The sequence below is a fragment of the Hibiscus syriacus genome, unplaced genomic scaffold (genome assembly GCF_006381635.1).
Source record: "Hibiscus syriacus cultivar Baekdansim isolate YM2019G1 unplaced genomic scaffold, ASM638163v2 tig00112159_pilon, whole genome shotgun sequence".
NCBI lineage: Eukaryota > Viridiplantae > Streptophyta > Magnoliopsida > Malvales > Malvaceae > Hibiscus > Hibiscus syriacus.
Genome location: NW_024063263.1, coordinates 1,409,941 through 1,435,589, shown reverse-complemented (window position 1 = coordinate 1,435,589; position 25,649 = coordinate 1,409,941). Strand labels below are relative to the sequence as shown.

The following is a 25,649-nucleotide window of genomic DNA, read 5'->3' as shown; positions in this document are numbered from 1 at the left end:
GACCATAACCGTCAAATCAAAACCGGATGAGGGAATATTTACATCTTGCAGATAACATCTTTGGTTTAATGGTGCTTAGGTACAATCCTGCGAAGCTAGTGCAGAATCCAACAACATAACACGAAACAGATGATTCAATGATTTCAGTTGGGAATGATTGAGAGTTGGTGTCTCTGGACATGGAAATCAAAAAATGATTACACCAGAGATGACTGCAATCAATGTCTTACACCATGTTTGATAACCCCTTGCATGCTTCTAGTTTCCCTTGAACAAGTCAAGTGTTTCTTCGTCAATTATCAGACCTTCATTGCCGTTTAATGGATATAAAATATCAAAGACTTAAATAGAAGGAAAGGCTGCCATAACAAATGCAATCGAAATGTCGAATAAATCCACAAGTGAAAGGTGAACATGGCTGTCACTACTAGGATTTAGACAAAGGGGTTGTCAACACCATCTTCAAGCAACATGATAGAACTGTGAGCACAGATAATGTGTCAAGAGATGCGAGTTCGGGACCGAGATGTGTGCATTAATATCCACCCAAGATGTTTTGTACGAAGTACTGAGCTTTCCAAGACCACCAGACTTAAACGAGGGTGAATGATTCTTTTCGTATCAAGGAAAATTATGAATGATTCTTTTCATATCGAGGGTGATCTCCAATTTCAAAAAAATTAGTATTGTAATTATGTGATTCGATAATATTTAACATTGTTTTCTTAAACGAGAGATTTAGACTCATCTTAACCCTCCAAGTAAATCTATTTAAATTGTCCATATAAATCAATCTAAACCGTTCGTTGTATGTGGATTCGAATATAAATGATACTTTTTTCACCATATTTTTATCATTTAGTCTCGTAAATAATCATTCACTCAAATTCTCACTTGTTTTTGTGTGCATTTTCATCCCTTTGTTGTTTTCATAATCCATATTTAAATTGAAATCATTCCAGTCGAGACGTTCCTTTTAAAATCTGATGTCAATTAAAAATTCAGAATTTTATAAAGACGTTATCTCGAATAATTTACGAATCGAATTTTAAATAAAAAAATTCACAAAGTCGCCACTAAAAGAGAAAAGAAAAAAACATTGTGAAACGAAAAATGAGAATACATTAAAACAAAATGTATCATTTTGATTTCTCAATTTGTTGTGTTTTTTAGGAATTTTTTTTACCTAGCTTACATTTTTTTCTAAAAAACGTTCCTAAAAAATAAAAAAGGAATCAATTCTCTTTTTTTGTATTGTATGATTTTCACTAAAAAATTGAGAAAAAGAAGATACTTTACAACTTTTCTTTTGGGCTTTTATATAGGAACCTTCTTTGTTATAGAGAAATTAAAAAAATAATTCATTGTCATTTTGTCTTTTTGTTCATGTTATCTGATGAGGACGATCATACAAAGAGTCATTGTCTTGATGGATGCTATCATGGAGGGCTTCCAGAACCTTCTTGGCGTTTGATGAAATCAACTTTAGGGTTTCTCCACCATTTAGCATCCGACCTACTCCTATTTTGGGCCTCAACCATTAGGCTTCCATCGGGTTAGAATTAAATGGGTACTTGGGTTGTTGAGTTGCACTGGGTTTAGATACGAGTTTGAATGTAGTCTTGATGTGTAATTGGGGTCTGTTTATAATTCATGAAAAATAAAATAACATTCAGCATTTATTTTTAAAATATTTTAATATTAATTATGTAATAAAATTGTCTAATTGTATAACATATATATTTATAGAATATTATTAATGTTTAACATCTATATGTATAATTAATAATAAAATAAATAAATAAATAAATGAAATAACTAATAAAACCAAAATAGCAATTCATATAGAAGATCTGACAAAATTTATTGTCTACAACTACCCCTCTTTACCCAGAATAAGGTAAAGACAAATAGACACTAATTTTCGTTTAGTTGTGAATGACGTTGGAATTTTTGAGAAAGGTAATTCACTCCACTGCAACTTTAGGGTAGGTCGGATAAGGAAAAGAAATGAGATCTGCTCCGCTGCTCTTCAAAGTAGGTCAGATCGAGAAAGGAAAGGGATTTACTCCGTTTCTCCTCAAGGTAGGTTAGATTAGGAAAGAAGAAATGAGATTTTCTCTGTTGTTCTTCAGGGTAGGTCATATATGTAAATCAAACGTTATAACTAGTCAATGTATATATGGGGATTTGGAAATATCATACCCAAAAGTCATCACTTGGGAACTCTTTGAGAATCAATTTATTTTGTAAAATTCTATCTCAGATTCAATTGATATCTAGAATCTAGTGTTGAATTTCGTGACTTCTTGAATCCTTCATTCTAGAGATTTGAACTTATTTCTTTTGTTTGGTATCATTGATCTTTAGATTTTGAATTCTCTTCTTAAAGTTTAATTGTCATGAGTCCTCAATTTTCTCGAAAACCTATAAAAATGATTATCATAAATGTAAAAATTGCATGCATGAAAATAATGCACTCATTAATGCGGTAATGCGATTCATGTATATTTTATTCCTTGGGGGTCTCCTCATAAGAGGTGAAAAAAGTCTGAATAATGTTCTCATGAATGCGATTTAGACAAAAAGTCCTCAAGAGAGGTTAAATGAATGTTGTAATGTGATTCATGCAAAAAATCATCATGAAAGGCCAGAAGGCTAAATGAATGCGATAATGTGATTCATGCATTTGGAAAAGTCCTCATGAGAGGTCATAAGTCAAAATGAATGCGATAATGTGATTCATGCAAAAAGTCCTCATGAGAGATCAGAAGTTTGAATGAATGCGGTAATGCGATTAATGCAAAAAGTATTCATGAGAGGTCAAAACTCTGAATGAATGTGGTAATACGATTCATGCATATGGGAAAAGTCCTCATAAGAGGTAAAAAGTCAGAATGAATGCGGTAATGCAATTCATGCGTTTGGGAAAAATCCTCATGAAATGTGAAAATTTCAGAATGAATGCAGTAATGCGATTCATACATTTGGGAAAAATCTTCATGATAGGTTAGAAGGTCTTTAAGAAATGATCCTAAATAGACAAAGTTGGTTTCTAGAGAATCAATCTTAAGAAAGATGAGATTGAGGTTTCTAGGGAAACAATCTTAAGAAAGATTAGATTAAGTTTTCTAGGAGACAAGTCTTAAGAAAAAAAATGAGGTACCTCGAGGGGAATAACCTTTAACAAAGACTAAATTGAACTTTCTGGGATACACATCTTTGGTTTAATGGTGCTTAGGCACAATCCTCCGAAGCTAGTGCAGAACCCAACAACACAACATGAAACAGATGATTCAATGATTTCAGTTGGGAATGATTGAGAGTTGGTGTCTCTGGACTTGGAAATCAAAAAATGATTAAACCAGCGATGACTGCAATCAATATCTTACACCATGTTTGATAATCCCTTGCAGGCTTCTAGTTTCCCTTGAACATGTCAAGTGCTTCTTCGTCCGTTATCAGACCTTCATTGCCGTTTAATGGATATAAAGTATCAAAGAGTTAAATAGAAGGAAAGGCTGCCATAACAAAGGCAATCGAAATGTCGAATAAATCCACAAGTGAAAGGTAAACATGGTTGTCACTACTAGGATATTTAGACTAAGGGGGTTGTCAACACCATCATCAAGCAACATGATAGAACTGTGAGAGCAGATAATGTGTCACGAGCTTTGAGTTCGAGACCGAAATGTGTGCATTAATATCCACCCAATATGTTTTGTACGGAGTATTGAGCTTGCCAAGACCACCAGACTTAAAACGAGGGTGGATGATTCTTTTCATATCAAGGAAGATTATGAATGATTCTTTTCATATCGAGGGTGATCTCCAATTTCAAAAAAAAAAATATTGTAATTTATGTGATTAGATAAGATTTGACATTGTTTTCTTAAACGAGAGATTTGGACTCATCTTAACCCTCCATGTAAATCTATTTAAATTATCCGTATAAATCTATCTAAACCGTTCATTATATGTGGATTCAAACATAAATAGATACTTTTATTCACCATATTTTTATCATTTAGTTTTGTAAATAATCATTCACTCAAATTCTCTCTCTTTTTGTGTGCATTTTCCTCCCATTGTTGTTTTCATATTCCATATTTAAATTGAAATCATTCCGGTTGAGACGTTCCTTTTAAAATATGATATCCATTAAAAAATCGGGATTTTATAAACACGTTATCTCGAATAATTTACAAATCGAATTTAAAATAAAAAAGTTCACAGAGTCACCACTAAAAGAGAAAAGAAAAAAAACATTGTGAAACGAAAAATGAGAATACCTTAAAACGAAATGTATAATTTTAATTTCTCGATTTGTTAGGTTTATTTGTGGTTTTTTAGGATTTTTTTTACATAGCTTACACTTTTTCTAAAAAAAATGTTCCTAGAAATTAAAAAAGGCATCAATTCCCTTATTTGTATTGTATGATTTTCACTAAAAAATCGAGAAAAAGAAGATCCTTTACAACTTTCCTTTTGGGCTTTTATATAGGAACCTTCTTTGTTATAGAGAAATTAAAAAAAATAATTCATTGTCATTTTGTCTTTTTGTTCATGTTATCTGATGAGGACCAACTTGCAAAGAGTCATTACCTTGCTGGAGGCTATCATGGAGGGCTTCCACAACCTTCTTGGAGGTTGATGAAATCAACGTTAGGGTTTCTTAACCATTTAGCATCCGGGCTACTCCTATTTTGGGCCTCAACCATTAAGCTTCCATCGGGTTGGAATCAAATGAGTACTTGGGTTGTTGAGTTGCACTGGGTTTAGATACAAGTTTTAATGTAGGCTTGATGTGTAATTGGGGTATGCTTATAATTCATGAAAAAAATAAAATAACATTCAATATTTATTTTTAAAACATTTTAATATTAATTATGTAATAAAAATATCTAATTTTATAACATATATATTTATATAATATTATTAATTGTTAACATCTATATATATAATTACTAATAAAATAAATAAATAAATAAAATAACTAATAAAATCAAAATAGCAATTAATATAGAAGATGAGACAAAATTTAGTGTCTACAACTTCCCCTCTTTACCTATTATTGTGCAAACAAGAATAAGGTAAAGACAAATAGACACTAATTTTCGTTTAGTTGTGACTGGCTTTGGAATTATTGAGAAAGGTAATTCACTCTACTGCAACTTCAGGGTAGGTCAGATAAGGAAAAGAAATGAGATCTGCTCCGCTGCTCTTCAGGGTAGGTCAGATCGAGAAAGGAAAGGGATTTGCTCCTTTGCTCTTTAAGGTAGGTTAGATTAGGAAAGAATAAATGGGATTTGCTCCGCTGTTCTTCAGGGTAGGTCAGATATGTAAATCAAACATTACAACTAGTCAATGTATATTCGGGGATTTGGAAATATTATACCCAAAAGTCATCACTTGGGAAATCTTTGAGAATCAATTTATTTTGTAAAATTCTATCTCATATTCAATTGATATCCAGAACCTAGTATTGAATTTCGTGACTTCTTGAATCCTCCATCCTAGAGATTCGAACTCATTTCTTTTGTTTGGTATCATTGATCTTTAGATTTTGAATTCTCTTCTTAAAGTTTAATTGTCATGAGTCCTCAATTTTCTCGAAAACCTATAAAAATGATTATCGTAAATGTAAAAATTACATGCATGAAAATAATGCACTCATTAATGCAATAATACGATTCATGTATATTTTACTCCTTGGGGTTCTCCTCTTGAGAGGTGAAGAAGGTCTGAATAATGTTCTCATGAATGTGATTTAGACAAAAAGTCCTCAAGAGAGGTCAAATGAATGTTGTAATTTGATTCATGCAAAATGTCCTCATGAAAGGCCAGAAGGCTAAATGAATGTGATAATGTATTCATGCATTTGGAAAAAGTCCTCATGAGAGGTCATAAGTCAAAATTAATGTGATAATGTGATTCATGTAAAAAGTTCTCATGAGAGGTCAGAAGTTTGAATGAATGCGGTAATACGATTCATGCAAAAAGTATTCATGAGAGGTTAAAACTCTGAATGAATGTGGTAATACAATTCATGGATTTGGGAAAAGTCCTCATAAGAGGTAAAAAGTCCGAATGAATGCGATAATGTAATTCATGCATTTGGGAAAAATCCTCATGAAATGTGAAAATGTCCGAATGAATGCGGTAATGCGATTCGTACATTTGGGAAAAAATCCTCATGATAGGTTAGAAAGTCTTTAAGAAATGATCCTAAATAGACAAAGTTGGTTTCTAGAGAATCAATCTTAAGAGAGATGAGATTGAGGTTTCTAGGGAAACAATCTTAAGAAAGATTAGATTAAGTTTTCTAAGAGACAAGTCTTAAGAAAATTAAAAATGAGATACCTCGAGAGGAATAACCTTTAACAAAGACTAAATTGAACTTTCAGGGATACACATCCTAAAAAAGTCAATATTGAGATTTCTATGCAAAAAGTCTTAAGAAGACTAAATTGATTTTTTCAAAAAGAGATTTTAAAGACAATGCAGAATGTTTAATGCTTATATGTAAATTTTTATAAAATGATATTGATGCATGCTTTCTTGATCAGTGACCACAAATTAATGCTCAAGAAGTCTCCATTTTATCTTGATTGGATATTTTTGTGGCAATTTTCACATTAAAGTGCATCTTTTTAATTTTTGGCTCACAGTAACATGCTCAAGTTTCTTTTCCCTAGTCTTTGATTTTGAGTTACCAAGTTAGAGATACCTTTGTCCAAAGCCTATCTCGATATCAGTAGCACATTGTCAATTCAAACTTGTAATTCCTGAAGAACAATATGATCATATCATATCATCATGTCCTCTCTTTCTATTTTCTTATTTAGAATCTTGGCAGGGATGCTTTCTCTTTTTATGAACACCTGACTTGGATTCTTATTATGGGTTGAGATGTCAAAAGAAAAATCTCAAAATAAACCTTACCCTCTCTTAATAAGATGATTTTCTGCTTCCTGGTCAATTATTGATGATGTCATAAAGAAATGTAAGAAATTTTATTCTTGAGTCTTCTTATCTTTCAAACTTTATTTCTCAAAAATCAGAGAACGTCTTCATTGCTCATGTATCATTTGTTTTTTCTTACTTTGGCTTTTATTTTCTTTCTTACTTCTTTGATTGAGGCAGAATAAACCTCATCTTCTTTAAGAACCACTTTTACTTCTCGAGACATTGTTTTGTTTGAAAATATTTTTCTATTTTGTTTCTTTTTTTTTTTCAAAATGTGAAAGGGTTTAGTTAAGAAGTCTTTTTCTAAATAGTACCCACTTCATTGAATATCAAAAGAATCAACTACTCTTTTAATTATTCAAAACTATATCCCTTTGATAAGTGTTAAGATTAATGCTAACTTTGAGGTAAGGTTAATTTGGGAAGATAGAGTGTCTCGGGTTGGCTTTTTTGTTCTAGATCTAGCATTTTCAATTTTCTAGTTTAATGATTTGATGAAGTAGTCATTACGTTCATCTTTTGGAAATATTCACAGGCTCTCATCTCTCATGAGCATTTTTAGGACACGTGATGCTTTGTTAGGAGATTTGTAATATCACAGTTGCGAAAAAGGGATAAATAGCCCAAACAAGTATTTAAGGGTGATTGATCCAAGCATCAACTCGTTCTGATACCTTCATCTTTATTTTTCTTGATTTAAATCTGATTTCACATGTTTTTTTTTCTTTTTTTGAATCCCTCTAAACTGCCCATTTATGGGTTTTCACCCTAGAGTTCATCTCATTTTCTATACCTTTGGTACACATTACTTTTTTGTTGAATCTGGATCTTTGAACCAGTTGTATTTGATCAACCTTATGATTTGAGAGTCAAATGAGCCTCCTTTTCTTTTTAGAATTCTTACATGTGCTTCTTGTCCCTTTTTTTTATGAGTTTAGGACTTCAACTTATTTGAGCACATTCTTCGTTCTTTTTTTTTTGGAAAATTTAACACTTTTATTTGAAGACAATTTATTTTTTGCACTTAGAACATCTTTTATTGTTCTTAATTGGACTTGATCTTTGGATGCATTGTATCTGGTCCACCTTGTTATTATTGCTTTACTTCATAAGATTTTTTCCCTTGTAATAGAAACAGAGTTGATAGTTGTAACATCCTCCATATCGGGTTAGTGATTAAATTATGAGATTTAAAAATTTAGAGACCAAATTGGATAAATTGAAAAGTTCAAAGAATTTATTTAAATGTTTGGTGTAGGATCAATTAGCAAAGAAGTAGAACTAAAGGGGCAAATGAGTCTTTTAACAAGGAAAACAATTAAATATTATTTGGGGATATTTTATAACCACGTGGAAGTTAGTGGGAAAGATCAGAGTTTCCAGAATTCTCTTCTTCTTCATTCTTCTTCTCCACCGTGAAGCCAAACTAAAGGTGAGTTTTCTTGATGAATTTAAGGTTTCTTATTGATCATTAGATGATAACTAAGCTTAAGGAAAGCTTAGGTTATCTTAAAATCAATAGATGATGGAGTTAGGAAGGATTAAAGAAAGGAAGTAGAAAAGTGAAATATTGGAATAGAGTTCATAATAAGAATTTGAAGTGGGATTTGACTTGTCGTCAAGCTAATTAAAGGATATGAAGTGTCAGAATTAGATTTAGAACATGTTGAAATTTGAGTGAGATTCTTAAATTCTATATGGAGAATTGGATATCTAAGTTTTAGAGGTATTGAATGGATAATAATTAGTTTAAGTAGGTGTATGCAAGTTAAGGATGAAAAATGAGGTGAATTATAAAGTGTTGAGAAGATTATGAAGAGATTTTCGTGCTAAGATGGCATTTTGGGGCTATGTGCATCGATGCACATTCAATGTGCACCGATGCATCAAGGATAAATCCTAGAAATTATTCAAGGTGTATCGATGCACATGAAGTGCATCGATGCACTACTTTAAAATAAAAACATTGAATGCCATTAGTGTATCAATGCACAAGTAGTGCATCGATGCACCCCATTAAATACAAACATCGAATGAGATTTATGCACCGATGCATAGATAGTGCATCGATACATGGTGTAGTGCATCGATGCATACCTCTATTAAAGATTAAAATAGCTTTTCTTTTAGCCTAAGAAATAATAGTTTAGAATATATTAATTAGTATACTGATAAGTATCAATGAATTACTATGTAGATACAGATCCTAAACAAGTTCCAGAGCGATTGCCCAATAAGATCGATCGAGGAAAAAGCAAGGAAATATAGGTGAGTGCATATGCATAACATTATTATAGTGATATATTCAGTTCTAGACTTGTGATAAGTCTATATTCAATACATTGATCCATGATTCATTTCATATTGTGAAGCATGATATGAATTCATACTATATGCCTTGTGTAACATGTTTAAATGAATATGTATGCAAAATTATATGAGCCATGCGATGAAGGTAAGGAAATGATATGTCTATGTGATATACTATGTAAATTGGGAAAAACCCATGTTATGTAGATGAGAACTATAGGTATAGTTGGCATGCCAATAGTAGAGGGGCTACGCGGTCTTTCGGGACATATATGTATTCTTTGGAACATGTGTGAGGTATTTTGAGACACATACTTGATCCTTGGCATATGTATATGATTCTTAAGAAATTTTCTACGTGGTCCTTAGAAACAATCTAATATAGCACTACGGTGCAATTCTACGCGGCACTTCGGTGCAATTCTACGTGGCACTTCTGTGCATTTATACGAGTTGTGGTGACAGCATAGTGCACAACCTCACATTACTCACATACCTTCGGTTCTTAGTATGATATCATGGGCCAATAAACTTATTAAAATGAATTCATGAATGTTAATATGATATGATTATAGATAAGGATCTTGGTGATATAAACTGCATTGTTAAGTATACGATGCCATCTCATTCCATCTTATTATGGCATTTTCATTACATTTCTTTGTTGTTATTATTATTATATTGCCTCACTAAGTCGATGACTTAGCGTGTGAGTGTTTGATACGTAGGATCCGGGAAAGTATACGAGACATGTTAAGCAGTTAGACAACATTACTCCTGCAACTACCCGATCAGAGACAACTCAATTAGTAGGTCATTTTGTTATGTAAATGTGTGTTGGCATGTAATCAAAGGGTCAAGTTGTGTATGCTCGGAGTATTTTTGATAAACTTGTATTAATATATGTATATTATTGTATTTTAATAATATAAGTCCAAATGTTCTATTTTTTTAAGAATATTATTTTGTATAGTTAATGTGACATCCTGGACTCGTATCCGAGTCGGATATGGGTTGAGGGTGTTATATTTAATGGTATCAGAGCTATGGTTTAGTCGATTATCGGCATGAACCAGAGTCTATAGAGTCTTTAAATGGAATACATTCCAACATACAGTGAGAACTTCTGATCTGGTATAATATGAGTATGTTGTTTTGCTAATAGAACAATGTGTTTATTTTATTAGATGTCGGACATAGTAGCTCCCGAAATGAAGCAGGAGAAGATAGGCCTGTTGAAAGCAGTAATTCACCTGCCCTGGCCAGGCAAGGTGAAGGACAGGCATCTCAGGGAGTGCCTGTATAAGACCAAGATACTTTTTTCAGGATATTGGACGCTATTCTGACGCGTCTTCAACCTCCTGCCCCACCAACTTAAAGAATGAATGTGGCAAAAGAGTTGAGAAGTTTAAGAACTCCCGAATAAAAGGGAAAATCTTTTGAAGATCCGGTTACAGCGGAACTTTGGTTAAATGATTTGAAAATCATGTTAGATGGTCTCCATTGTTCTGAAGTGGAGAAGTTAGATGGGGCTGTCTCTTTGTTAAGGGGTCAAGCAAGGATATGGTGGACGAACGTCACCATGAGAATGTCTAGTGACCAGTTGACTTGGTCTTTGTTCTTATATGAATTTAAAAACAAGTATATTGGAGATCAGTTCATTCGGCGGATGAAGCAGGAGTTTATGAACTTGAAACAAATGAACTGCTCTGTATATGAGTATGAATACAAGTTCAACAAGCTGAGTCGGTTTGCATCTGAGCTTGTGCCTACTGAAAAAGATGCTTGTGAAAGTTTTGTGGAGGGTTTACGCCCTAGATTGAAAGAGATACTGATAGTATTGAATTTGTCCTCATTCCAACAGGTGATTAATCGTTCCAAGGCTCTTGAAAGGGCTCAGAATGAGAGATTCGGGGACTCAAGAGTTTAGACATAAAAAAGGAAACGTGCTTCTTCCAGTTTAGCACCACCAAAAAGAGGAAGAGACTCAGGATTTCGATAATAAGCTAGATCAGAATCAGTTACATCGTCTGTTAGGGGAGTAAGTCAGGCAAGGCCTAGATAGACACAATCAGTGGGATCTGGTGTTGGACGATCCAATCAGAGTCAAGCAATACAGTGTCAACATTGTGGAAAGAACCATTCTGGGACATGTCGGATGGTTTCTGGAGCTTGTTTTCGATGTAGAGATGCTGGACATTTTATCCGGGATTGTCCTCTAATGGTTAGAGAGTCTGCACCATCTGAGAGAGTTGGTTTTGCCTCACAGAGAGGTCGGGGAAGAGGTAGAGGAAGGAACCAGTCTGAATCCTCTGCTTAACCTGAAGTTCGATCAACCGCCCGGGTGTACAATTTAAAGACAAGTGAAGACTAAAATGACCCTGATATTATAGCAGGTACGTTTCAGTTGTATGATAAATTAGTATTGGTACTGATTGATCCGATTACATTACAAGTAAGTTAGTAGAAGAATTGAGGATTCCCTTAGAAGCTACGAGTAATGAGATTATAGTAACTAATCCTTTAGGGCATAGTGCTTGGGTGAACAAAGTTTGTAAGGGGTGTCCTATAAAGATTCAGGGAATTGAATTCCCTGCTAATATGATGGAATTACCCTATGACGAGTTTGAAGTGATTCTGGGAATGGACTGGTTGTTCCGTTACTATGGAGATGTTAATTGCAGAAAAAAGATAACCCTGAAGAGTCCAAGTAGAACAGAAATAAGTGTGATCAGTGAAATGTTTAATCCTTTAGCAAATGTGATATCAGTAATGTCTGCTAAGAAGCTATTGCTACAAGGATGTCAAGGTTTTGTTGCAAATGTGATAGATACAAGAGCTAAAGAGAAATGATTAGATGAGATTTCTATAGTTCGGGAATTCCCTGATGTTTTTCCCGTTGAGTTGCCAAGATTACCTCCAGATAGAGAGGTAGAATTTCAAATTGAAGTAATGCCGGGAACCGCTCCAATTACTATGAAACCTTATCGGATGGCTCCGAAAGAATTACAAGAGTTAAAGAATCAATTGCAAGAGTTGCTAGAGAATGGATTTATTCGACCAAGTGTATCACCTTGGGGAGCTCCAGTGTTATTTGTCAAGAAGAAGGATGGGTCAATGCGTCTCTGCATTGATTATCGACAGCTTAATAAGGTGACCATCAAGAATAAGTATCCCCTTTCGCGTATTGATGACTTGTTTGATCAGCTAAAGGGAGCTTCAGTATTTTCAAAGATTGACTTACGTTCGGGTTATCACCAATTGAAGATTCAGGAAAAAGATATTCCGAAGACGGCTTTCAGAATGAGATATGGTCACTATAAATTCATTATAATGCCATTCTGAGTAACGAACGCACCTGCGACTTTCATGGATCTCATGAACAAGATTTTTCAGCCCTATTTAGACCAGTTTGTTGTTGTCTTTATTGATGACATACTGGTTTACTCGAAGTCCATTGAAGAGCATAGCACACATTTGAGAATAATTTTGCAAATTCTCAGAGATAAGAAGCTTTATGCTAAATTGTCCAAATGTGAATTTTTGTTAAATGAAGTAAAATTTTTGGGGTATGTGATTTCTGCAGATGAGATTCAGGTGGACCCTCAAAAGGTAAAAGCTATAATAGACTGGGAAGTTCCAAAGAATGTATCAGAAGTTCAGAGTTTTCTTGGACTTGCCGGTTATTATCGAAGATTCGTTAAGAATTTTTCAATGATAGTGTTGCCTTTAACGAAGCTGATGAGAAAGAACGTACCGTTTATTTGGACTTCTGAATGTCAAGAAAGTTTTAAAGCTTTAAATAAAATTCTGACAAAAACTCCTGTATTGGTTCAACCGAAATCTGACAAGAATTTTATCGTATACAGTGATGCGTCCCACAATGGGTTGGGGTGTGCATTAATGCAAGAAGGGAAGGTGGTAGCGTATGCATCGAGACAGTTGAAACCACATGAAAAGAATTACCCTACCCATGATTTAGAAATGGCTGCAGTGGTGTTCTCTCTCAAGATTTGGCGTCATTATCTGTATGAAAAATGATGTTACTTGTATACGGATCATAAGAGCTTGAAATACCTGATGACTCAAAAAGAGATTAATTTGAGGCAAAGAAGATGGGTTGAGTTTTTGAGAGATTGTGATATAATAATTGTCTATCATCCCGGAAAGGCTAACGTGGTAGCAGATGCTTTGAGTAGAAAGACGTTTGCAGCTTAACGAGCTATGAATGTAAGGTTATCTTTGACTAGATCAGTGGTATATGTGCAGAGTTAAAACTTAAACCAGCATGGTTGGACCAAATAGGCGAATTGCTAAGCCAATATGAAATATGTTTGAAAAGAATAGAGTAAGTAAAGAATAAAGAAATTAAGGATTTTGAGGTGAAGTCTGATAGGAAATTGTATTATAAAGAAAGAATTGTGATACCAGACGATGTAGAGTTGAAGAAAGATTTATTGACAGATGCTCATTGTAGTCCACTAGCGATGCACCCGGGTGGAACCAAGATGTATATGGATTTAAAAGATCGGTATTGGTGGTCAGGGATGAAACGAAGCATTACTGAATTTGTGTCCAAGTGCTTAACATGTCAGCAAGTCAAAGCCGAACATTAAGTTCCGTCTGGATTATTGCAAACACTTTCCATTCCACAATGGAAGTGGGAAAATGTAATGATGGATTTTGTTTCGGGGTTACCCCTGACTCCAAACAAAAGAGATTCAATTTGGGTAATTATTGATTGGTTGACCAAGTCAGCACATTTCCTTCCTGTCAGAACGGATTTCTCTATGGAAAAGTATTCAGAATTGTATATTAGAGAAATTATTCGATTGCGTGGAGTACCTGTTTCTATAGTTTCTAATTCACCTCAAGATTTTGGAAATCCTTTCATGGAGCGTTGGGGACTCGCTTAAATTTTAGTACCACCTTTCATCCCCAAACTGATGGACAATCAGAAAGAACTATTCAAATATTGGAAGATATGTTGCGAGCATGTGTCATTGAGTTTAAAGGGTCGTGGGAGAAATATTTACAACTGGCGGAGTTCGCTTACAACAATAGTTATCAGTCTAGTATTAAAATGGAACCCTATGAGACGTTATATGGGAGGAAATGTCGTACGCCATTAAACTGGTATGAGCTCAAAGATCGAAGTGTACTTGGTCCAGATTTGATTCAAGATATGGAAGAAAAAGTTTGGGAAATTCAACATAACCTAAAAGTGGTATTTGATCAACAAAAGTCTTATTCTGACCTTAAAAGAAAGGAAATTGAATTCGAAGTTGGGGATAAAGTGTTTCTGAAAGTATCACCATAGAAAAAAGTATTACGATTTGGTCGGAAAGGAAAACTAAGTTTGAGATTCATCGGACCATATGAAGTTGTTAAAATAATATGATTAGTGGCATATCAGTTATCTTTGCCACCAGAAATGGAGAAAATCCATAATGTTTTCCATGTGTCCATGTTACGAAGATATAGTTCCGATCCCTCTCACATCGTTACACCAGAAGAAGTAGAAGTTCAACTTGATTTAACCTATGAAGAGGAACCAATACAGATATTGGCTCACGAAGTCAAACAATTGAGAAATAAAACGGTTCCCTTGGTCAAATTTCTTTAGCAGAATCACAAAGTAGAGGAAGCAACATGGGAACGTGAAAAGGACATAAGGATTCAATACCCCCATCTTTTCATGCAATGAAAATTCGAGGATGAATTTTCTTAAGGGGGAGATTTGTAACATCCTCCATACCGGGTTAGTGATTAAATTGTGAGATTTAAAAATTTAGTGACCAAATTGGATAAGTTGAAAAGTTCAAAGAATTTATTTAAATGTTTGGTGTAGGATCAATTAGCAAAGAAGTGGAACTAAAGGGGAAAATGAGTCTTTTAACAAGGAAAACAATTAAATATTGTTTGGGGACATTTTATAACCACGTGGAAGTTAGTGGGAAAGACCAGAGTTTCCAGATTTCTCTTCTTCTTCATTCTTCTTCTCCGCCGTGAAGCCAAACTAAAGGTGAGTTTTCTTGTTGATCAAATTATTGATGAATTTAAGGTTTCTTATTGATCATTAGATGATAACTAAGCTTAAGGAAAGCTTAGGTTATCTTAAAATCAAAAGATGAGGGAGTTAGGAAAGATTAAAGAAAGGAAGTAGAAAAGTAAAATCTTGGAATAGAGTTCATAATAAGAATTTAAAGTGGGATTTTACTTGTCATCAAGCTAATTAAAGGATATGAAGTGTCAAAATTAGATTTAGAACATGTTGAAATTTTAGTGAGATTCTTAAATTCTATATGGAGAATTGGATTTCTAAGTTTTAGAGGTATTGAATGGATAATAATTAGTTTAAGTAGGTGTATGCAAGTTAAGGATGAAAAAGGAGGTGAATTATAAAGTGTTGAGAAGATTATGAAGAGATTTTCGTGCTAAGATGGCATTTTTGGGCTATGTGCATCGAATGTGCACCGATGCATCAAGGATAAATCCCAGAAATTATTCAAGGTGTATCGATGCACATGAAGTACATCGATGCACTCCTTCAAAATAAAAACATTGAATGCCATTAGTATGCGATGCACATGTAGTGCATCGATGCACCCCATTAAATACAAATATCGAATGGGATTTATGCACCGATGCATAGATAGTGCATCGATGCACCCGGAAAGGGATGCATCGATGCATGGTGTAGTGCATCGATGCATACCTCTATTAAAAGATTAAAATAGTTTTTTCTTTTAGCCTAAGAAATGATAGTTTAGAATATATTAATTAGTATACTGATAAGTATCAATGAATTACTATGTAGATACAGATCCTAAACAAGTTCCAGAGTGATTGCCCAATAAGATCGATCGAGGAAAAAACAAGGAAATATAGGTGAGTGCATATGCATAACATGATTATAGTGATATATTCAGTTCTAGACTTGTGATAAGTCTAGATTCAATACATTGATGCATGGTTCATTTCATATTGTGAAGCATGATATGAATTCATACTATGTGCCTTGTGTAACATGTTTAAATGAATATGCATGCAAAGTTATATGAGCCATGTGATGATGGTAAAGAAATGATATGTCTATGTGATATACTATGTAAATTGGGAAAACCCCATGTTATGTAGATGAGAACTATAGGTATAGTTGGCATGCCAAGAGTAGAGGGTCTACGCGGTCCTTCGGGATATATATGTATTCTTTGGAACATGTGTGAGGTATTTTGAGACACATACTTGATCCTTGGCATATGTATATGATTCTTAAGGAATTTTCTACGTAGTCCTTAGGGACAATCTTATATGGAACTACAGTGCAATTCTACGCGGCACTTCGATGCAATTATACGTGGCACTTCGGTGCATTTATACGAGCTGTGGTGATAGCATAGTGCACAACCTCACAATACTCACATATAGATAAGGATCATGGTGATATAACTTGAATTGTTAACTATACGGTGTTATCTCATTCCATCTTATTATGGCATTTTCATTACATTTCTTTGTTGTTATTATTATTATATTGCCTCACTAAGTCGATGACTTAGCGTGTGAGTGTTTCACACGTAGGATCCGGGAAATTAGACGAGACAGGTTAAGTAGCTGGACAACATTACTCCTGCAACTACCAGATCAGAGACAACTCAATCAGTAGGTCATTTTGTTATGTAAATGAATGTTGGCATGTAATCAAAGGGTCAAGTTGTGTATGCTCGGAGTATTTTTGATAAACTTGTATTAATATATATATATTATTGTATTTTAATAATATAAGTCCAAATGTTCTATTGTTTTTTAAGAATATTGTTTTGTATAGTCAATGTGACATCCTAGACTCGTATCCGAGTCGGATATGGGTTGAGGGTGTTACAATAGTCTTCACTCATGCGAATAGATTTCTTATCACCTTGCCCCCCAGTGTGAAGGGTGATCCTTGGTTAGAGTTAAAGTATAAGAAAAAATTCAGGCTCAAATGGACAACAATGGATATTTTTCTCCTTTTGTGAAAAGATAGTTAAATAAGGTCGTTCATTATTTCATACATGGAAGTCCTTGCAGAAGAGGTATCTCTAGGGGATAGATATTTAGGATTAACTTTTATTCACATGAAAACAATGTAATTAATGCATGATGAACTATTTCAATTACTTTCCTCTTCTTCTTCTCGCTTCAAGTATGCCCCGATTTTTCAAGCTTATTGTTGTAAAGTTGGTCCATGATGCCATATCTTTATTCTCATGCAGAAAGATTCACGTACAAACGTACATCTTGCATTCAATGCATCTAGATTTTATTGTGGTAAAAGAATGTTGGTTTTTCATGAGAAAACAATGTTGTGACTTTAAAGTCATTTATTTGGGGAAAGATGTTTTCATGAAAGGGTTAATTATGCCAGGAAAACTAAGAGTATGAGTTTGGTGCCCTAGAGAGAGTTAATGTCAAGATTTGGTGTTTTGGTAATGACCAATTATTTTGGGTAAAGAATAGAGTGATTGTATTTTTTTTTTGTTTTAGATGAGATAAGAAAAGTTTAATCTTGCCACATGTTAGAGGTTTATAGTCTTGATCCTTAAAAGAGTTTTTAACTCAAATGATATGAAAAACAACAAGATTAAACTTTTTTCATTAATCATAAACTTAGAAGGAATCATTTTACTTAATGAGTTCAAACATTAAACTATTTACAAATATTTGAGAAAATAAAAGAGAAAGAACAAAAACAAATTCAAACAAAACAATGTCTTTTTATGCAAAGTGCAACTACGCTTGATGGTGAATGGAATGATTTCTTCTCGATTCACATTAGAATGCCTCATTACTCATTAAATGTCCATGCCCCAGAGTCAATCAAATTTTGAACCTTACGCCTCAATGTCCAACAGTCCTTAGTAATGTGTCTTGAGATTTCTATATGGTAGCTACACGCTGCATTAACATCATAGCCTTCAGGAAATGATGGTTCCTTTGGCTTGGACTGAACTAGAGTCACTAAATTTTTCTCAATCAGGATTATAAGCAATTCTTCATACGTCATTGAAATCAGAACAATATGAGTTTTTCCCATATCACCCTTTAATATTGAGACCTCGTCATATTGATTTCAACTTCTTCATTGGCATTGGATATTTTAGTGCTCCCTATTCTACCATTCTGGATAATTATTTTAACCATCTATCCAGATGCAATTAACTCAACAACAAAAATCTTTGAGGTACTTCCTACCAAATATCCTATGAAAGGAGCTCTTAAGGTATTTGGAAAGAGCATTACCATTTCTTCCTCAGCTAAGGGAGGGCAAACCTGTACGTCTATGTCCCTCCATTTTTTAGCATACCGTCGAAAGCTTTCATTAGACTTTTTTTTCCATGTTTTGCAATATGAATCGAGTAGGTCTCGTATTCTTCACATGCTTGTATTGCTCTAAGAAAGACTTGGCTAAATCCTTCAGGTTTTGAAATGAATTCGACTTAACTGATTGTACAATTTGGAAGTAGATCCAATCAAGCTATCTTAGAAACAATGAATCAATATTTGATCATTGTTAGTATATCCAGACATCCTTCCGCAGAACATTGTGAGATGATCGAGAGGGCAACTGAATCCACTATACTTCTCAAAATCAGGCATCTTGAACTTAGGTGGCAGTAATATGTTAGAGACCGAACTTAGATCTTTTGCATCTATTCCAAGAAAATTATTAACTCCTTGCAACATTCGAATAATTTCTTCCATCTTTTTCAAGCGTTCTTCTTTTGGCCTTTCAACTGTAGTCCTTTTAACAAAGGGAGAAGTATTCTGACCTATGTAAAATTGGATCGTAAGTCATTTTTTCAAAAAAAATGTAAAGAAAATTTAGTTGACCATGAAAATGAATTACATTGACTATCTGTTTTCTATCAATTAAACATTAAAAAATGAAGAAAATCGAAAATCAATTATAAGAAAACAAACATACTCATAGTTCGTACCAAAGTTGGAAGGTCCAAATTGATAATTTGGACAATTTTTTTTTATTCTCTTTCTATTCCCAACCAACCCCCCGACTCATTGCACTACACAGTGGCGGAGGTAGGCCTGGCCCCCCTGTGCCAAGATTTTTTTTTGTTAATTCTACAATTTATTATATTTAATTTTAATGATAATTATATTTAAATAAAAATTAGATTAATTAAAATCCTATTTAATTTTAAGTTTAATTATAATTTTATCCTTTTTAAAATCTTAAATTAAGAGTTATCTTCTTCTAGCTTATATAATATAATGTTCTCACTTTCTCATTTATTTATTTATTTATTTTCATTATGTATTTTTTAAATTCAAAGATTTCTTTTTTAAGATTGAAGGTAATCAGATATCTTAATTGAGATTCTGAATTTTTGACCTTCTTCTCCAGGCTCTTTTATTACTTTTTTATATAAAAATTTTATTCTTTATATTTGTTTTGTTCTTTAATTACTTAACTGAGATGTTTGAATTTTATGAATGTTTAAATATTACATATAATATTATAATAAAAATTTAAAAGGCACCCATCATATCATATTTTAATCAATTATAATTATTCAATATTTTTTATCTCGGTTATAAATGAGTTTAGTTCTATGATGATGAGAGTTCATCTTAATTGATGAAAATATTATATTTCAGACTCTATATTTTTTTACATAATTTTTTTTTTGTAACATTTAGCTATACTAATTTTAGTTGTTATTAATTTTTTAAATTGAAAGATTATATATGTAAATTATACTCTTATTAGATTATTTTTATTATATTTATATTGACCCAACCAATAATATTTTTCTAGATCCGTCAATGGCACTGCAAACCAAATGTTCGATCTGTTTGATCTGTGTCTGAGTTTTTCATATAATACCCGATCCAATAAATCATCTATTCTTATGTACAAAATACAAAGCAAGAATTTATAAGAAAACTTTAGGCAAATTATATTTCAGGTTAGTTACTTTTGTGATCAGTAATATGTCTATAGTAATATTTTAATTGAGTGATTGAATTTGAATGTTTAAATAATATTTTTTTTATTTAATCATTTGTATCAGATCTCTATTAATCAATTAATTCGGATCAAATTTTACATAGACTTATTATGGAGTCGATCCTCTCAACCCAATTTACTTTATTCGCTAATTTATTTAAGGATCTAAATTCTTATTTCATTAAACCAACTTATTGTTGTAAAAATAATGTTACTTGTCGGTAAAAAAAATGTTACTTGTCACGTAACGTAAGTAAGTGACTTTTAAGTGTATTTTATCCCAAAAAAATACGATGATAAATGTTTTGACTTGAAAAAACACTAAAACGGATACAAAAAAAACATTTGAGTAAACATTGCAACTCTTACTTTGCTATATTTGCAGTGATGATAAGGCTTAATACGAAAATAAGTGAGTAAATTATGTTTCGAAAAATGTTTTAGTATTTCAATTTTTTTGTTAAAAATAGGTGTTTAACGTTTTTTTCATTACATTTTTAGGTGTTCGATGTCAATCGTCATTAAATGTCACGTTTTGGTAATTTTGATTTTTTTATTTAAAATAAAAAAAAATTAATTTAAAATTTTAAGTTTTTTTGTTCAAATCTTAAAAAAAACCAAAAATTTTAATCTCTTTGTCATCGTCGATCGCTATTAACACCATCAATCAACACCGTCAATCGGCCGAAACCCAACGGCGTGTGACCGACCAACCATCCACGAATAAAACCCCCCATGCTTTCCCATCCAATTGAACACCTAAAAATGGTGTAATTGAAAATTTTTGTTTTAGGGTTTTGAAACCATAAAAACCCTTTATATTAATAGTGATAATCGACTATTTGATCGGACGTGGTGGTCCGTCGTTTGCCGTTTAATCAGCCATGACAGTTGGTCTTTGGTAGTGACAGTGGAAGGGGAGAAGAGAGAAAAGAGAGAGGTAAGGGGTGGGAGAAACAATTGTGCTGTGCTGTGTGTTTTTTTTTTAATTTTTTAGTATAAAATATTTAAAAAAAATCAAAAATACTATAATGTGACGTGTGTTACTTAATGGCATCTTTTAACGGCAGTGATCATCCGAACACCTAAAATAGTAATGAAAAAAACGTTACGCACTTATTTTCAGCAAAAAAATTCTTTAGGGACTAAAATATTTTTCGAGACATAGTTTAAGTATGGTTTTGTATTAAGCCTAATTATGAACTCATAGGAAATTCATTTACCTAGCAACAGAAGAAAATGATAAATCATATACACCAAGAACCAAATTGAAATCATGATTAAATATTCAAACCCAAATTGATGCTGATAGGTTTCTCACAAAGTAAATCAGCATGCCTTTCTAATCTTGAGAAGATAGTAAGATGCTATTACTTATTTACGATGGTTCTAAACATTTAGACCATCTCTGCACCTTGCATGGTATACGGATTGTTTGCAGCTTCCCCAAATGGAACATCTGCACCTTCCTTTAGAAATGTATCGTTTGCAGCTTCTCCAAATTGTCTTGGAAGTGGATCGTTTGCAGATTCTCCAAATTGTCTTGGAAGTGGATCGTTTGCAGATTCTCCAGATGAATGAATATCTGCACCTTCACTCTGAAGTCGATCATTTGCAGCTTTGCCATAAGATGTCCGAAATTTGATGAAGATTGGGATTGTGACCGCTAGACAAGCCACCGCCATTGTTATCCCTCGGAATAAGTTGTTTGGCAAGAGCAAGAGCACGCCTGCTGTGAACCCAAAGGCTGTGGCAAGTCCCGCCACAATTCCCATCTTGTGGGTCAAAACATCAGGGTCACAACCAAATGGTAACAGCTTTGGTTTATTGGTGCTTATGTACAGCCCAGTTAAGCTAGTGGAGAAGCCAACAACAGCACAACATGCAGCAAATGATTCAATAATTTCGGTTGGAAGTGATTTCGGGTTGGTGCCTATAGACTTGGAAATCAAAGCAATGATTACGCCAGTATCGATTGCAATTAATGCCTTACACCATGTTTGATGATCCCTTGCAAACTTCCAGTTTCCCCCTATATCCCTTATCAGACCTCCGTTGTCTTTCAATGGATGTGCATAAGTACCAAAGTCATAACCAGAAGGATCGGGTAAAAGGTGAACAGGGTTGCCCTTCAATGGATATGGAGGCGCATAAGTACCAAAGTCACAACTAGAAGGATCGGGTAAAAGGTGAACAGGGTTGCCCTTCAATGGATATGGAGGTGCACAAGTACCAAAGTCATAACCAAAAGGATAGGGTAAAAGGTGAACAGGGTTGCCTTTCAATGGATGTGCAGAAGTACCAAAGTCATAACCAGAAGGATCGGGTAAAAGGGGAACACAGTCGCCGAAAAGCTCTGTACAATAATATCAATGGAAAATTAGTAATGTTGCATGATTTTGTTAATATATCAATTACGAAGGAGATTGCAGCATAAGAAAAAGGGAAGGGTCTGTAGATGTAAGAATTCAAACTCAAAACTGTAGGATATGACCTCTTAATCAGGGTTTCAAAAAACGGTCCGCGACCGTAATTTCGGCCGCGATATAGCGGTTTCGCCGCCGTCCGAGTTACCCGCGACGGCCGCAATAGCGTCCGCGACGACCGCAATAGCGCCCGCGACGGCCGCAATCACGGTAAATCCGAAATAACCGAAAACGCGACCGCGACCACGATTTGAAACCCTGCTCTTAATCACATAAATTGAACACAATAAACACAAGCATAGAGGTTTCGTTACAATAGGCAGCACTGGTTTTTTAAGCACTGCTTGTTAACGTCAGAAAAGTTGTTAACTAATAAACCCCAGAAAAAGAAATGGCTAGAGTGATAGACTATGCTAGGGCATATCAAAATTCAAGGCAGCAGGAGGAAATAGTAAACATCCTAAAACTTCAATCATCAAATGATCAATTCTTCAATTGTGGCAAAAGAGAATACAAATTCAAAATCGTAAAGCATCTAACCGCTAAGTAATTGCAATTCAAATTCATACATACCTTTCTCCATGGCTTCGAGTTTAGCATATTCATACGCAAGCAGATCAGAGACTACTTCGTGAGGATCTGGATGACCCCCAATGTCACTGAGGAAGCGAAAACGAGTTAGTTCTGGATCACGAAGGGCATTAAGGACGAAACGACGATGTGCAGGTAATAAACCGGAAAATTCCCGGCGGAGTTCATCAAGTTGGTGTTGAGACAGATCAGAAAAACTTGGAAGAACATTGGTAAGCAAAGAGATGAACAGATCAGAACCGGAAACAATATCGGAATGAGGTTGAACAGTATCGTTTTCTATCGCAGCCATAGATTTAGTAGTTTGAGGAAAAAACACGGTTGCTTCAAGTATGCCGATCAGAAAATTTAGTAAAGAGAGGGATGGGGGTAAATCCAACCAAATTTTCTTTGTTGACTTTTCTTTTTCACTTTAAACGCGTGTTAGGTGGAGATGGTCGGTAATGTCTCAGGTAAATCCAACCAAATCTTCTTTGTGAACTTTTTCTTTTTCACTTTAAACGCATCTTAGGTGGAGATGGTCCCGACTAACACGCGTTTATTTGAATAAACTTGTATCTTTTCTTTGTTTCGTGAACACAATTCTCGCACGATGAAGATGGTGAGAAGGATGAAACAACAGCCGCTCGCTCTCGCTCTCGCCGCCGTTAATTCATCTACGGCGGCCAGGCATAATCTCCAATTCTCCACCGTCCTCGGTATCATCCTTATCTTGCTTCCCGGTGAAAACATAGGAGAAAGTAAAGTCCCGCTGCTCTTCCACGGACATCAATCCGCCTTCTATGCCTGCGTCATTTCGGTCGTTTTTACCTTCACCGGATCGTTCACGGCGTTGATGATCGGAGATGACTCCAAAATTTCAAGGTTCTGCTCGCTTTATTCATTTGCAGCGATGGTTTCAACTTTATCAAGTCTTGTATATGTTTTCCTTGTCTGACAACTTTTCTTGTAATACTTAGAGCCCTGATCTTTTGGATCTGGTGATTGCAAGATATAGGGTTTTCTTTTTCGTTTTCTTTTTCTTTTTAATATTTCAAATATGATTGTAATGATCTGGTTATTTTCCTGGACTAAAGCCGACTTTATCTTCTCTAATTATCCTGCATAAAGGGAGAAATCATTGTGTTGAAAATTTTTGCTTAATTTTTTTAAGAAAATCTGGACAGAGTTATTGGCATCGATTGTTTGCTAAAATGCCTGAATAGTTATTGTATTTTTTTTAACAATCTGTTTGTTAAAATGCCTGACTGAGTAGTTAGGGTCTTGTTTCACAATCTGTTCGTTAAAATGCTTGACTAAACATCAACTGGCTGTGGTATTTAGATCCTTGCCGATGGGAGGCAACTCCACTGTTTCAAAGAGATGACTCTTTGAGCCAAGCTGAGTTTTTAGACATTTTTAGCTGCATTTTAACATCTCGCCAAAGCCGAATTGGCCTGTATCTGAATTCTTGTTTAATCCTTAGCATTTTAACAAAGGTAATCTCTGCAATTATCTTCTTTCCTGCATAGCTGCTCTCTCTATAAGCTTGATTCCACATGAAGACGTGAAGGAATTTCTCGAAAATGTCGAAAGCTTCAAAATTTCTTGCCTAGAGCTTGCATTCAGACATTGTTTTGAGTTGTACTTCACCAAGCAAAAGTGTAAGTCAATCACACCCAGGATGAGATACTGAGATGTTCATCTGTATGTTCTCTGTTTTGCTGGAAATTCTCTTTTCCTTTGCTAATCTGTTTCATTAAAGGAATATGGAAACTCGAATTCCAAAAGCAGATTACTAGAATTGTTGAATCCCCTTTTTTCGTTTAATCTATTCATTAGAACAAGATGAAACTTTAAATCCAATTGATGCATTATCCGTTCTCGCCATCTGGTCCTCCCTTGTGAGAGATGATTTTTTCCATCCCATAAACAACCAGAACCAGACTAAAATCGTTCTTCTCAACATGCATGCCTTTCTAATCTTGAGAAAATGACACAGACACTTTTACTTATATACAATGTTTCTTAACATTTAGACGAGATAAATGTAATTCAGACCGTATGCGCTGGATCAACACTTCCCTTGGAAGTGGATCCTTTACAGCTTCTCCAGGTAATGGAAAATCGACATGTGCCCTCGGAAGTTGATCGTTTACAGCTTCTCCAGAGGATGGAATATTTGCATGTGCCCTTACAAGTGTATAGTTTGCAGGTTCTACACAAAATAGACGCAATTTGATGAATATAAGGATTATGAATGCTACACAAACCATGGCCACTGTGATCCCTCGGAATAGGTTGTTTGCAAGAGCAAGACCAGAGAACCCAAAGGCTGTAGCAAATCCTGCCACAATTAT

At 34.3% G+C, this 25,649-nt stretch overlaps 1 protein-coding gene across 1 annotated transcript; it reads right to left on the bottom strand.

Moving 5' to 3' along the window:
• Window positions 1-21,525: 21,525 nt before the first annotated feature.
• Window positions 21,526-23,673, bottom strand: LOC120175064. The gene is made up of 2 exons (XM_039181767.1): window positions 23,293-23,673; window positions 21,526-22,649 (listed from the first exon to the last, which is right to left on the bottom strand). Exons 1-2 carry the CDS (start codon window positions 23,600-23,602, stop codon window positions 21,691-21,693), a joined length of 1,269 nt encoding a protein of 422 aa, XP_039037698.1. The 5' UTR covers window positions 23,603-23,673; the 3' UTR covers window positions 21,526-21,690.
• Between the last annotated feature and the right edge of the window lie 1,976 nt (window positions 23,674-25,649).